Below are 12,758 nucleotides of genomic sequence, written 5' to 3' on the forward strand. Positions count from 1 at the left end.
TAAAGGCCTGATTGGTGGAGTGCTGCAGAGATGGTTGTCCTTCTGGATGGTTGTCCCATCTCCACAGAGGAACTCTGGAGCTCTGTCAGTGACCATCAGGTTCTTGGTCACCTCCCTGACCAAGGCCCTTCTCCCCCGATTGCTCAGTTTGGCCGGGCAGCAAGCTCTAGGAATAGTCTTGGTGCTTCCAAACTTCTTCCATTTAAGAATGATGGAGGCCACTGTCTTCTTGGGAACCTTCAATGCTGCAGAAATGTTTTGGTACCCTTCCCCAGATCTGTGCCTCGACACAATCCTGTCTCKGAGCTCTACGGACAATTCCTTTGACCTCATGGCTTGGTTTTTGCTCTGTGAACCTTATAGAGACAAGTGTGTACCTTTCCAAATCCTGTCCAATCAATTGAGTTTGACACAGGTGGACTCCAATCAAGTTGTAAAAACATCTCAAGGATGATCAATGGAAACAGGATCCACCTGAGCTCAATTCGAGTCTCATCGCAAAGGGTCTGAATACTTATGTAAATAAGGTATTTCTGTTTTTTATTTTTAATACATTTGCAAAAATGTCTAAAAACCTGTTTCGCTTTTTCATTATGAGGTATTGTGTGTAGATTGATGAGGGGGGGAAAAACTATTCAATCCATTTTAGAATAAGGCTGTAACGTAAACAAAATGTGTAAAAAGTCAAGAGGTCTGAACACTTTCTGAATGCACTGTATACATCCAACTATTACTGCTATATACTCACAGTGAGAGAGAACAAGGCGGGGCTCATGCCCTCTGGGTCTCTGTCAAGGGGGCAGAAGTGTCTGTAGAGTGGGCAGCTGGCATCCCACAGGACCGGGGGCTTCAGTACATACCCACAACCCCCGTTAGGCTCAAACATTGCCGCGTTCAGCTGCAGGGGCAGGTCTGTCAGGGAAGGAGAGAGAGAGAGAGAAATATGGGCACTTTCAGAAAGACTCAAAAAGAGGTTTGTGYTCCAACAACTAGAATTTCAGACAGACAATGTCATTTTCAAGAAGAATGTTGTCGACTTGTGCTCCATTCAATTGGCTTCCCTGATTCAACTTCTGAAATAGTGAATTTGCCAAACCCCTTGTCCCTTTGTACTTTCAACTGAATGCAGACAGCGCCAACTCATTTTGTCAGTAAGTCTAACATGGTTTGCTTGAATGAAGCTAGCCAAATGAATTTCCCACTTTAGGCATAATAAAGCAAACTTGATTTAGTTGACGACTCCTAGCGTCTAGCTCACCATCGGTCTGGTAGTTGAGAGCGACCAGCTGTATTCCATGCAGCCAGAAGAGTAGGGGACTGGGGTTGGTGGAGTCGATACGTGTGGCTGCCGGGTAGGTCCGCAGGAGCTGGGCGCTGGTGTGTTGGATCAGCTTCCGGGAGTAGCGGCGACACAGGCGCTTGGCAGCGTTCTCATTGACTGAGGAGACGTGATAGCATTTTGGGGTGCGGATGAGGGAGCTGAGGGAGGCATTACAGGTGTAGGGAGGGGAGGTGGGTGATTCTTCCCAGTTGGGACGGGGGCCCTCTGATGCTGCTCCTTCAGGTTTAGGGGAAAGGGTTAGGAGAGACGTGTATTAGAGGTATGCGTTTGTGTGTGTGTGTGAGACACACTGACCGCAAAGGGTTTAACTTTCAAGTATATCCAAAAGATGTCTAGCCTGTCTAGGAAATAGTAGCAGACCCTTAGCCTTGAGTTAGAACTGTGAGTATTGGGCCCATCTGGGTCACAGATAGATAGTCATGGGGCAGAGAAGAGTAGCCTACCTCGCCCTGGGGTGCGCATCACTGTCGATGGGTCCCCTGGAAAACCTTTCCCTGGGGGATTCCCGAAGATGGACCTCCTGCCCTTTCCTCTAGAAGAAATAACATCTTTTCTCTCTTTTCTCTCCCTGGGAGTCTCAGATGGAGTAGGGGTGGATAGACCTGGGACACACACACACAGAAGTCATCCAAATGTGAAAATAGTGAATACCTTTGCAAAGGGGTCTCACAAGTAAGACAAATGGTTCAGAGATATTATATAGGCCTATACACACAATTATATCAAAAGACTGGAAACAAACCTATTTACAAGAATTGTATAGTTTGTTTACAGAAGAGGATGTAATGTAAGGAACTACCTGGGAATTTGACAGCTTGACAGTAGATCACCAGATCTGAGAGCTCCTGGGCTATCTGGCGTCCTTCCTTCTTGCTTTGAGGCAGCTTGAATTCTTCCTCCAACTCCTTGCCAAATACATTGTGTGTGTGTGTGGTGTGTGTGTGTGTGGTGTGTGTGTGTGTGTGTGTGTGTGTGTGTGTGTGTGTGTGTGTGTGTGTGTGTGTTGTGTGTGTGTGTGTGTGTGTGTGTGTGTGTGTGTGTGTGTGTGTGTGTGTGTTGTGTGTGTATAAAAATACAAAAAATACAAAAAGAGACAACTATTTCAGAAAAATACCAATAATATCCATCCATGTCAAATGTGTGTTTTTAAATGTTTAACCCCATGTTTCATGCTGTGACGAATCAAACATTAAGGTACAAACTGGTTAATTAGCTTTTTTGTTTCTGGATTTATTGGATCCAACCTAATGTGACGAATGGCGATAGAGGACAAACTCACCTTTCCTTTGTTGTGAGTTGCACTCTCACATTTCTTCATCTTCTTGGGGACTTCRTCACTGTGTTCGGTCTGTAACTTCTCCCCTGATGAAGACTTTCCCTCCGGTCTATCCTCCAAGATATTATCTGTATCAACGTAGACATTCCCAGCCAAATACATTATTATTGCAGTCTAAACAAAAACACGCACTCATTCAGTATAATCTAATTTGATGTTTTCGGTGACAAAGAACTATGTAACATTCAAACGTTTGGCCAAAAACTATTGGCTTTCAAGCAATCTCTTGTCTTTGACCCACTTGGTAATCAAATTGAGTGTCAGTGGATACTTATTTAGTAGATAAGAATCTTTTGAATATCACAACCCCCTTGTGCAATGGACACAGTCACAACCAGTGTACCAGAGCACTGCACAAATCTATTCAGCAACAGGACAACAAGCATGCGGTGGGTTTAGCTAATCTTAAGTGATTCATTTGATTACTTGTATTACCTTCTGGGACATAAGAAGCAGGAGATAATGTGGGGACGTCAGCTGCAGAGGAAGAGTGAGTAGGGGGTCACAGGATGAGTAGAAGAATTGGGATAATTAAAAGTATGCTGTCTGAGGGTATTATGAGGGTGTTACGACCCAAATGGCTTGACTATAAACTGGCAGACACTGGGATGCTATTGATGGTGTGATCATACCATCAGATAGTGATTCGTACTCATAGTCGTATTCATCCTCATACTCTTCTTCATCTTCTTCCTCATTGTTGATGGTTGGGAAGGGAGGAGGCATCACACTACTGGCCTGAGCATGCATCTGTGCCAACTGGTGAGCCTGTATCAGGAAGATTTATTTAGGWCAATCTTAGTTCATTCTAATTACGTATCAGTGTACCATCATTTTAGGTACATACAGTACAGCACATTATATAGATAAAGGACTGGATCAGTAACTGTTAAGAACTTTTGTTTAGTGTGTTCATTATCAGTGGCCTTGCTTTCTGTTTGAGGATGTCCACCGGCGTCTGGTGAGCTTTCAGCTTCTTGTTCTTGAGGAGGATTTTCCCCCTCAGTTGCCATGGTGATGGCAACAGCGGGTCATCCGAGAAATCACTCTCAAACAGGAACTTTGTCACCAGCTTATCCCCAAACACAGTCTGTTGAAGGACAACACACAAACACACCATCAGAGTATTAATCTGTTTATGGAAGGGAAGACGGATCAATTATGATTGACTTATTAAAGGCAATGTATATGTTCCTGTTCACTAACTCTATACCTAACCCCACCCCCTCTAACCCTAACCTTACCCACTCTAACCCTAACCTCACCCCCTCTAACACTAACCTCACCCCCTCTAACCTTAACCTCACCCCCTCTAACCCTAACCTCACCCCCTCTAACCCTAACCTTACCCCCCTCTAACCCTAACCTACCCCCTCTAACCCTAACCTCAAACCCCCTCTAACCCTAACCTTACCCCCTCTAACCTAACCTTACCCTCTCCAACCCCTCACCCCCTCTAACCCTAACCTCTCAACCCCCTCTAACCCTAACCTCACCCCCTCTACCCGAACCCCACCCCTCTAACCCTAACCTCCCCATCTAACCCTAACCTCACCCCCTCGCTAACCCTAACTCACCCCATCTAACCCTAACCTCACCCCCTCTAACCCCTAACCCTAACCCCACTCCCTCTAACCCTAACCTCACCCCCTCTAACCCTACCCCACCCCCTCTAACCCTCACCCCCTCTAACCCTAACCTACCCCTCTAACCTAACCCTAACCCCACCCCCTCTAACCCTAACCTCAGCCCCTCTAACCCTAACCTCCCCCCTCTAACCTTAACCCACCCTAACCCCACCCCCTCTAACCCTAAACCTCAGCCCTCTAGACCCTAACCTCAACCCCCTCTAACCCTAACCTTCATTTTTTTTTATCTACCGCCTGAATATCCACTTTCTTGAGTAAAACACCAACAAGCATGAGAGCCCATTTAACATCTCAACATTTCAACAATGAACTGGACAGAATAGTAAGTAGGCCTACTCACCTTGAAGATGTTGGCCATCTTGCGTTGCTGCGGCAGGGAGCAGTGATTCTCTATGGACAGCATTACAGGCAGGTCAGAGGTCACGAAGGCTGATCGGTTCACTGCTTCCACCACATCCTGCAGGAATGGGAGGAGGAACTGGATTACATGTGCGTCAGGTAGCCTAGCGGTTAGAGAGGCGAGCCAACAACTGGTGGGTTGCCAGTTTGAATCCCGGTTCTGACAGGAAAAATCTGGCGGGAAGTGAGCTGGCAACCCAAAATGTTGCTGCTATCAAATCCTAGATGCTGTTGTGCCCTTGAGCAAGGCACTTAACCCCCCACAACAACAGCCTCCCAGGTGCCCAGTGTGGCACCCTGCACCTCTCCAAAACGGGTCTATGTATGTGTGTGTCTTTCGGAGGGGTTGGGTTATAAGCGAAAGTCAAATTTCAGTTGGACCTTGTGTGCAATTGCCCAATAAAGTGATCTTATCTTTTTGAGTTCAACTCAGCTCAAACCTGCTCAAACCAACTCAACTCTGTTCAATTCAACCCAACTGAATTCAACCCAGATCAACTCAACTTACCCAACCCAATTCAACTCAGCTCAATTCAACTCAACACACCTTGAAGGGTATGCGGGTAGTGAGGGTGTGTCCATGATAGATGATTGGCATGCCATCGTCTCCATCCCAACAGTCCAGTTCAACACTCCTGCATCCCTGCAGGAGCACCTGAGACAACAAGAAACCAAACAAACAATAATGTAGCGACCTTAGCATCACACCTAGAGACCTCTATTGCTTGGATCAAGAAGGTTTGGATCTCTTGATGTAATTGGATAAGACGCAAGGACTCAGGCTCAAGCCCTGGTAGGGCTTCCCTCCAAATTTGCTACAGGAAAGAGGYTTTTCACTTACAGTTTATCAGCTTAACAGCTGTATTGCTGTAAACTCAATCGGTTTGAGTAAATAACATTACATGGAGTATTATCCCCATCATGGTAATACCGAGTGTTCTGATTCTCACCTGGCTGTACAGCTCCACAGATGACTCTCCCTTGAGTTGGTGGGCAGTCAGGTAGGTGTTGTGTGATGTAGCGATGTAGTAGTAAGACAGAGGGTACTGGAGCTCTAACACATTCAGCTGAGACTCCTCCAGTTTGGAAGCAGAGTTGTCCTTGTCCATCAGATACCTTATAGCAGGGGAAAGCAAACCTAGGTTATTTCTGAATTGTGGTTCTTTTTGGCTCAGTTTGTAAGAGCATGGTGCTAGTAATGTCATGGTCATGGGTTCAATTCCCGCATGGATCACAAACGCATACTAAAAATACTGACCGTGCAAATCCCTCAAAGGACATCCAGCCAATCTGACGCAAACTGGCAGACGGTTCAAATTTCTGGAATACACAACACATGTCTCTTACACTAATTCAGTGGAAGATTGTCTGACAAAAGACAAAGTAGAAAGTATACACACACACATGCATAGACACCGACAATGACACACACACACACACACACACACACACACACACACACACACACACACACACACACACCTGGATGATTCTTAGGACTTCATCATGCGAGTGGTTCTCTCCCTGACAATTGACCAGGAAGTCATTGAGGTGCATGATGGTCATGCCCAGAGCTCCCAGCGAGGCACTCTCCACGCCAGTACCATTGGTCACGATGCTGGCAGAAGCTATGGCGTCTGAAATATGCTTCTGATTGTCTGACATGTGTCGCTTAATCCGGATGGAAAGGCCAAGATCCAGGCTGTTACGTGTCAGAAGGTCTAGTATGGGGGAAAATACAAATACATATTTATAGACTTGACTTCAAAGCAAATAGTAGCTGAGTATGTTAGGGCACTTTAAGGGCTTTTCACACTGCACATTTTCTGAGCTTCCTGTGAGTTTGTAGTTTGAAGACTGTTATTTCTAGCCTGCTGTTATTTCTAGCCCGACCCCAGATCTGTTGTTGCTTTTCTCACCAACGCCAGTGGTCCGTAGCAAGCCAAACATTACTATACAACACATACAGATCTGGGACCAGGCTACATTACTCCTTTAGAAACTAAATGGAATTGACCACAACTGGGCAGGTAACTCACCCAGGTCTGGCTGCAGTTCTGTGACTGTGTCGTCGATGCTGAGGTGAGTGTAGAGAGGAGACTCAGAGGCAGACTGACCACAGGGCACAGCATGGGCATCAAACACATCTTTCAGGTCCTTACGACTCCGGATACTACACACCAACATGGGAACATAATATGTAGGCCCCAATTCACTCAATTGTAGGTCATGCTAGTGAGCAAATCAAACACACTACTGAAAGCCCTATCTGGAAAGCCACAATCTGCCATTGATTAAATACTGGCTATATTTTACACTGGCAAATACACTGGGAAAATCATAAGGAATGTACCTTTTATCAACAGTTAATTTATTACACAATTTACAGCATAGATAGATACATGTTGAGTTAGAGCAGATTACCTGAAGGACTTAAAGAGCTCAATAAACTCAGTAAAGCTCATGGTGCCATCTGATACCATGAGGTTCTGGAAGCTCTTTGATTGGCTCTTACCCCGGCTAGGTAGTGTCTGATTGGGCCTATTACTGAAGCGAGAAGCCAATGAAAATACACATTAAAAGAGATGTTATGTGTACCGAATTCCAGCACAAACATCATCACACACAAATGAATGAAACATTAAGCATATACACACTCACACACTTAAGCAATAAGGCATGAGGGGGTGTGATATATGGCCAATATATCACGCCTAAGGGCTGTTCTTACCCACGGCGCAACGTGGAGTGCCTGGACACAGCCCTTAGCCGTGGTATATTGGCCATATACCACAAACCCCAGAGGTGCCTTATTGCTATTATAAACTGGTTACAAACGTAATTAGAGCAGTAAAAATAAATGCTTTGTCATACCCGTGCTATATACCACGGCTGTCAGCCAATCAGCATTCAGGGCTCAAACCACCCAGTTTATAATGAAGAATATACCCCACTTTGTAGCATATTACCCCGGTTGAGCCTTCTGATTGGAGGCTGAGGATGAGGAGGAGATGGAGGAGGAAGATGTGCTAATGACCATGGATCTACTGCTGGAGGGGGAGAGAGGCCCTGGGAAACCATAGGAGCTGTTGTCATCTTGGTCTTGGTCTTGATCCATGTTGTCTGTTGGGTCCGGTGCACTCCGCACTAAGATATCCCAACCACTCTTCACCTTATGTGAAACCATCTCATCATCTGTGGCATCCCCACTGTCCCCCTATCACCACACACACAAACACACACACAAACTATTTAGTTCTTTTATTGAAACTGACTCAACATGCTCTTCCAACCCAGCACCAGGAATTTGTGCAGGAGTTCTCTAATCTCTACTGAAAATKTGTTTTCTCACCCTAGTCACAGCCTTCTTTTTCTTTTTATTAGAGCTACCAGTCTTCTGATTGGAGGTCACAGTGAGATGGCTGCTCTTCTGAGCTCCAGACTTCTCCATGCTACCAGCACCCACACTCCATCTCCTGCCTCCAAACAGCTCGATGGCCTGGGCTAGTGTCGGACCCTCGTACCTGCCATCCTCCTAGAAGACAGAGGAACACTGTTGAAGTGCTCGAGTCCAGGACTCACTCGTGTCACGATTTTCATGACTGGTGACACCATTAGTGTCACCTGTAGTGACTCTGACTCAGACTGGAACACTATGGAATTGGGACTTAACTCTGACCTGAGGTTTAGTAACTTGACTCCATCACTACATCACAGTCCCTCACCTGATAGAGGTTGATGTACTTCCTACGGAGCCACTGCAGCCTTTGATCAGGGAACCTCCTCAACCTCCTGTGAGCAGCTAAGAGGGCCTTCAGCCCAGAATACACCATCCTAGCTGTGTTTCTGGGGGCCACAAAGTGTAATAACCTGTTGTCTGTTGTATGGAGCCCATAGAGCAGAGTCACCCCACACTCCTCCAGGCTCAACCCACATGAGAGCTTGTTCTGCAGGCATACCGCCTGAATGTCAGCCCCTGGATGGCCCATGAAGACAGCTTTAGCCACGGAGAGATCCAGGAATCCATCCGCCAGGCCTTTCAGTATGGACTGCCCGCAGTACTGAGGCCTGCAGTGTGGGAGGGTCTGACCACCAGCCCCTGACCCGGTGGGGCTCCGAAGTTTGGATGAGTCAGGGACAGGGCTAGAACCAGTAAGGCCCCCACCGCCACTGTGGAGCTTGGCCCAGGTGAGGACACAATTGTCAGGTTGGAGTCTGAGCAGGCAGCGGGCAGTGAGGTGGGAGTCCTGATCGTAATGGATCACAGTAGCGCCCTGCTGGAGGAAGTGCTGCACGTGGGGGTGGAGGGTAAGGATGTACCAGGGGATGAGCTCCGTACCATGGGCAAAGGCCTTCTGAGTCCTCTCACCACTACCCTGGAGGTCTGGGTCTTTGCCCTGTGATAGGTCAGATGGGTCACTCGCAGAGTCGGAGAGATCGCCCACGGTGAACCTGACCAATTACGGAGAAGAGGGTTTTCAGGAGAGGAAAATTACCCCCAAAAACATTCAAATGAATGCAGATTATATACAATTAGACACCAACACAAATATTTCTAAAGAAGCTAAATGCAAAACAAATGATAATGCATTGACAATTATATTTAACACAATTAAATATTGAAATGAGGAGCCAACTTCACCTAGCTTGTATCAGATAGCAGATCAACATATCGTATGGTGTTGTGGTACCAGTGTTTCCAAATTTTATTGACACTCTCTAGCACAATCAAAGCCAAAATCCAGCACAATCCACTAAAAAGTTAGGTGCTTCCATTGTGAACACTTACTGGTTGCGGTAGCCGTCCATAAAGGAGTTTTTACGTGAACCAGGGATGCTCCCATCACCAGCCCCTCCGGACTCCTCCCCATCCTCAGACTCCATACTGCGGTTGCAGCTACGGATGGTCTGTAGGATGTTATTGACGGTTCCTTCCTTCTCTGGTTGGTTGAGCCCATCTGGCCCCGCCCGTTGCAGGAAGTTGTCCTGTCCGTTGTAGTCAGAGAGAAACTATGGAAAGAAGACATGGTGGCGTTTTTGTTAAAAAAAAAATTATTTTTTTATTTTTATTTTTATTTCACCTTTATTTAACCAGGTAGGCTAGTTGAGAACAAGTTCTCATTTTCAACTGCGACCTGCCAAGATAAAGCATAGCAGTGTGAACAGACAACACAGAGTTACACATGGAGTAAACAATAAACAAGTCAATAACATGGTAGAAAAAAAGAGAATCTAATACAATGTGTGCAAAAGGCATGAGGTAGGCAATAAATCGAATAATTACAATTTAGCAGATTAACACTGGAGTGATAAATCATCAGATGATCATGTGCAAGAAGAGATACTGGTGTGCAAAAGAGCAGAAAAGTAAATAAATAAAAGCAGTATGGGGGTGAGTAGGTAAATGGTGGGTAGTTACAGATGGACTATGTACAGCTGCAGCGATCGGTTAGCTGCTCGGATAGCAGATTTTTAAAGTTGTGAGGAGATAAAAGTCTCCAACTTCAGAGATTTTTGCAATTCGTTCCAGTCGCAGGCAGCAGAGAACTGGAAGGAAAGGCGTCCAAATGAGGTTTTAGCTTTAGGGATGATCAGTGAGATACACCTGCTGGAGCGCGTGCTGCGGGTGGGTGTAGCCATCGTGACCAGTGAACTGAGATAAGGCGCACTTTACCTAGCATAGCCTTGTAGATGACCTGGAGCCAGTGGGTCTGACGACGAACATGTAGCGAGGGCCAGCCGACTAGGGCATACAGGTCGCAGTGGTGGGTCGTATAAGGTGCTTTAGTAACAAAACGAATGCACTGTGATAAACTGCATCCAGTTTGCTGAGTAGAGTGTTGAAGCTATTTTGTAGATGACATCGCCGAAGTCGAGGATCGGTAGGATAGTCAGTTTTACTAGGGTAAGTTTGGCGGCGTGAGTGAAGGAGGCTTTGTTGCGGAATAGAAAGCCGATTCTTGATTTGATTTTGGATTGGAGATGTTTGATATGAGTCTGGAAGGAGAGTTTGCAGTCTAGCCAGACACCTAGGTACTTATAGATGTCCACATATTCTAGGTCGGAACCGTCCAGGGTGGTGATGCTAGTCGGGCGCGGGTGCAGGCAGCGAACGGTTGAAAAGCATGCATTTGGTTTACTAGCGTTTAAGAGCAGTTGGAGGCCACGGAAGGAGTGTTGTATGGCATTGAAGCTCGTTTGGAGGTTAGATAGCACAGTGTCCAAGGAAGGGCCGGAAGTATATAGAATGGTGTCGTCTGCGTAGAGGTGGATCAGGGAATCGCCCGCAGCAAGAGCAACATCATTGATGTATACAGAGAAAAGAGTCGGCCCGAGAATGAACCCTGTGGTACCCCCATAGAGACTGCCAGAGGACCGGACAACATGCCCTCCGATTTGACACACTGAACTCTGTCTGCAAAGTAGTTGGTGAACCAGGCAAGGCAGTCATTAGAAAAACCGAGGCTACTGAGTCTGCCGATAAGAATATGGTGATTGACAGAGTCGAAAGCCTTGGCCAGTCGATGAAGACGGCTGCACAGTAATGTATTTTATCGATGGCGTTATGATGTCGTTTAGTACCTTGAGCGTGGCTGAGGTGCACCCGTGACCGGCTCGGAAACCGGATTGCACAGCGGAGAAGGTACGGTGGGATTCGAGATGGTCAGTGATCTGTTTGTTGACTTGGCTTTCGAAGACCTTAGATAGGCAGGGCAGGAGTGATATAGGTCTGTAACAGTTTGGGTCCAGGGTGTCTCCCCCTTTGAAGAGGGGGATGACCGGGGCAGCTTTCCAATCCTTGGGGATCTCAGATGATACGAAGGAGAGGTTGAACAGGCTGGTAATAGGGGGTGCGACAATGGCGGCGGACAGTTTCAGAAATAGGGGGTCCAGATTGTCAAGCCCAGCTGATTTGTATGGGTCCAGGTTTTCCAGCTCTTTCAGAACATCTGCTATCTGGATTTGGGTAAAGGAGAAGCTGGGGAGGCTTGGGCGAGTAGCAGCGGGGGGCGGGGCTGTTGGCCAAGGTTGGAGTCGCCAGGAGGAAGCATGGCCAGCCATTGAGAAATGCTTGTTGAAGTCTTCGATTATCACGGATTTATCGGTGGTGACCGTGTTACCTAGCCTCAGTGCAGTGGGCAGCTGGGAGGAGGTGCTCTTGTTCTCCATGGACTTTACAGTATCCCAGAACTTTTTGGAGTTAAGCTACAGGATGCGAATTTCTGCTTGAAAAAGCTGGCCTTTGCTTTCCTGACTGACTGCGTGTATTGGTTCCTGACTTCCCTGAACAGTTGCATATCGCGGGGCTCTTCGATTCATTGCAGTTCGCCACAGGATGTTTTTGTGCTGGTCGAGGGCAGTCAGGTCTGGAGTGAACCAAGGGCTATATCTGTTCTTGGTTCTGCATTTTTTGAACGGAGCATGCTTGTCTAATATGGTGAGGAAGTAACATTTAAAGAATGACCAGGCATCCTCAACTGACGGATGAGGTCAATATCCTTCCAGGGTACCCGGGCCAGGTCGATAGAAAGGCCTGCTCGCAGAAGTGTTTTAGGGAGCGTTTGACAGTGATGAGGGTGGTCGTTACCGCGGACCCGTGCGGATACAGGCAATGAGGCAGTGATCGCTGAGATCTTGATTGAAGACAGCAGAGTGTATTTGGGGGCATGGTCAGGATAATGTCTATTAGGGTGCCCATGTTTACGAGTTAGGTTGTACCTGGTGGGTTCCTGATGATTTGTGTGAGATTGAGGGCATCAAGCTTGATTGTAGGACTGCCGGGGTGTTAAGCATATCCCAGTTAGGTCACCTAACAGAACAAACTCTGAAGCTAGATGGGGAGCGATCAATTCACAGATGGTGTCCAGGGCACAGCTGGGAGCTGAGGGGGGTCGGTAGCAGGCGGCAACAGTGAGAGACTTATTTCTGGAGAGATTAATTTTTAAAATTAGAAGTTCGAACTGTTTGGGCATAGACCTGGAAAGTATGACAGAACTTTGCAGGCTATCTCTGCAGTAGATTGCAACCCCCT

General features: G+C 46.8%; 1 protein-coding gene across 1 annotated transcript in view; it reads right to left on the bottom strand.

The window, feature by feature from the left end:
• Positions 1-12,758, bottom strand: part of LOC111978664 (1-phosphatidylinositol 4,5-bisphosphate phosphodiesterase epsilon-1-like) — a 46,020-nt gene that overhangs the window by 10,255 nt on the left and 23,007 nt on the right. Inside the window, exons 7-25 of the mRNA XM_024008861.2 lie at positions 9,516-9,736; positions 8,452-9,178; positions 8,079-8,261; positions 7,696-7,943; positions 7,151-7,273; positions 6,766-6,899; positions 6,209-6,447; positions 5,985-6,046; positions 5,677-5,842; positions 5,274-5,381; positions 4,668-4,784; positions 3,610-3,768; positions 3,311-3,446; positions 3,114-3,155; positions 2,622-2,746; positions 2,142-2,259; positions 1,786-1,944; positions 1,259-1,558; positions 749-912 (exon numbers count right to left, since the gene is read on the bottom strand). Coding sequence (XP_023864629.1) covers positions 749-912; positions 1,259-1,558; positions 1,786-1,944; positions 2,142-2,259; positions 2,622-2,746; positions 3,114-3,155; positions 3,311-3,446; positions 3,610-3,768; positions 4,668-4,784; positions 5,274-5,381; positions 5,677-5,842; positions 5,985-6,046; positions 6,209-6,447; positions 6,766-6,899; positions 7,151-7,273; positions 7,696-7,943; positions 8,079-8,261; positions 8,452-9,178; positions 9,516-9,736 — 3,531 coding nt within the window. The remainder of the gene's footprint in view (positions 1-748; positions 913-1,258; positions 1,559-1,785; positions 1,945-2,141; positions 2,260-2,621; positions 2,747-3,113; positions 3,156-3,310; positions 3,447-3,609; positions 3,769-4,667; positions 4,785-5,273; positions 5,382-5,676; positions 5,843-5,984; positions 6,047-6,208; positions 6,448-6,765; positions 6,900-7,150; positions 7,274-7,695; positions 7,944-8,078; positions 8,262-8,451; positions 9,179-9,515; positions 9,737-12,758) is intronic.

Source organism: Salvelinus sp. IW2-2015, linkage group LG18 (genome assembly GCF_002910315.2).
Source record: "Salvelinus sp. IW2-2015 linkage group LG18, ASM291031v2, whole genome shotgun sequence".
In the NCBI taxonomy this organism is placed as follows: Eukaryota; Metazoa; Chordata; class Actinopteri; order Salmoniformes; family Salmonidae; genus Salvelinus; species Salvelinus sp. IW2-2015.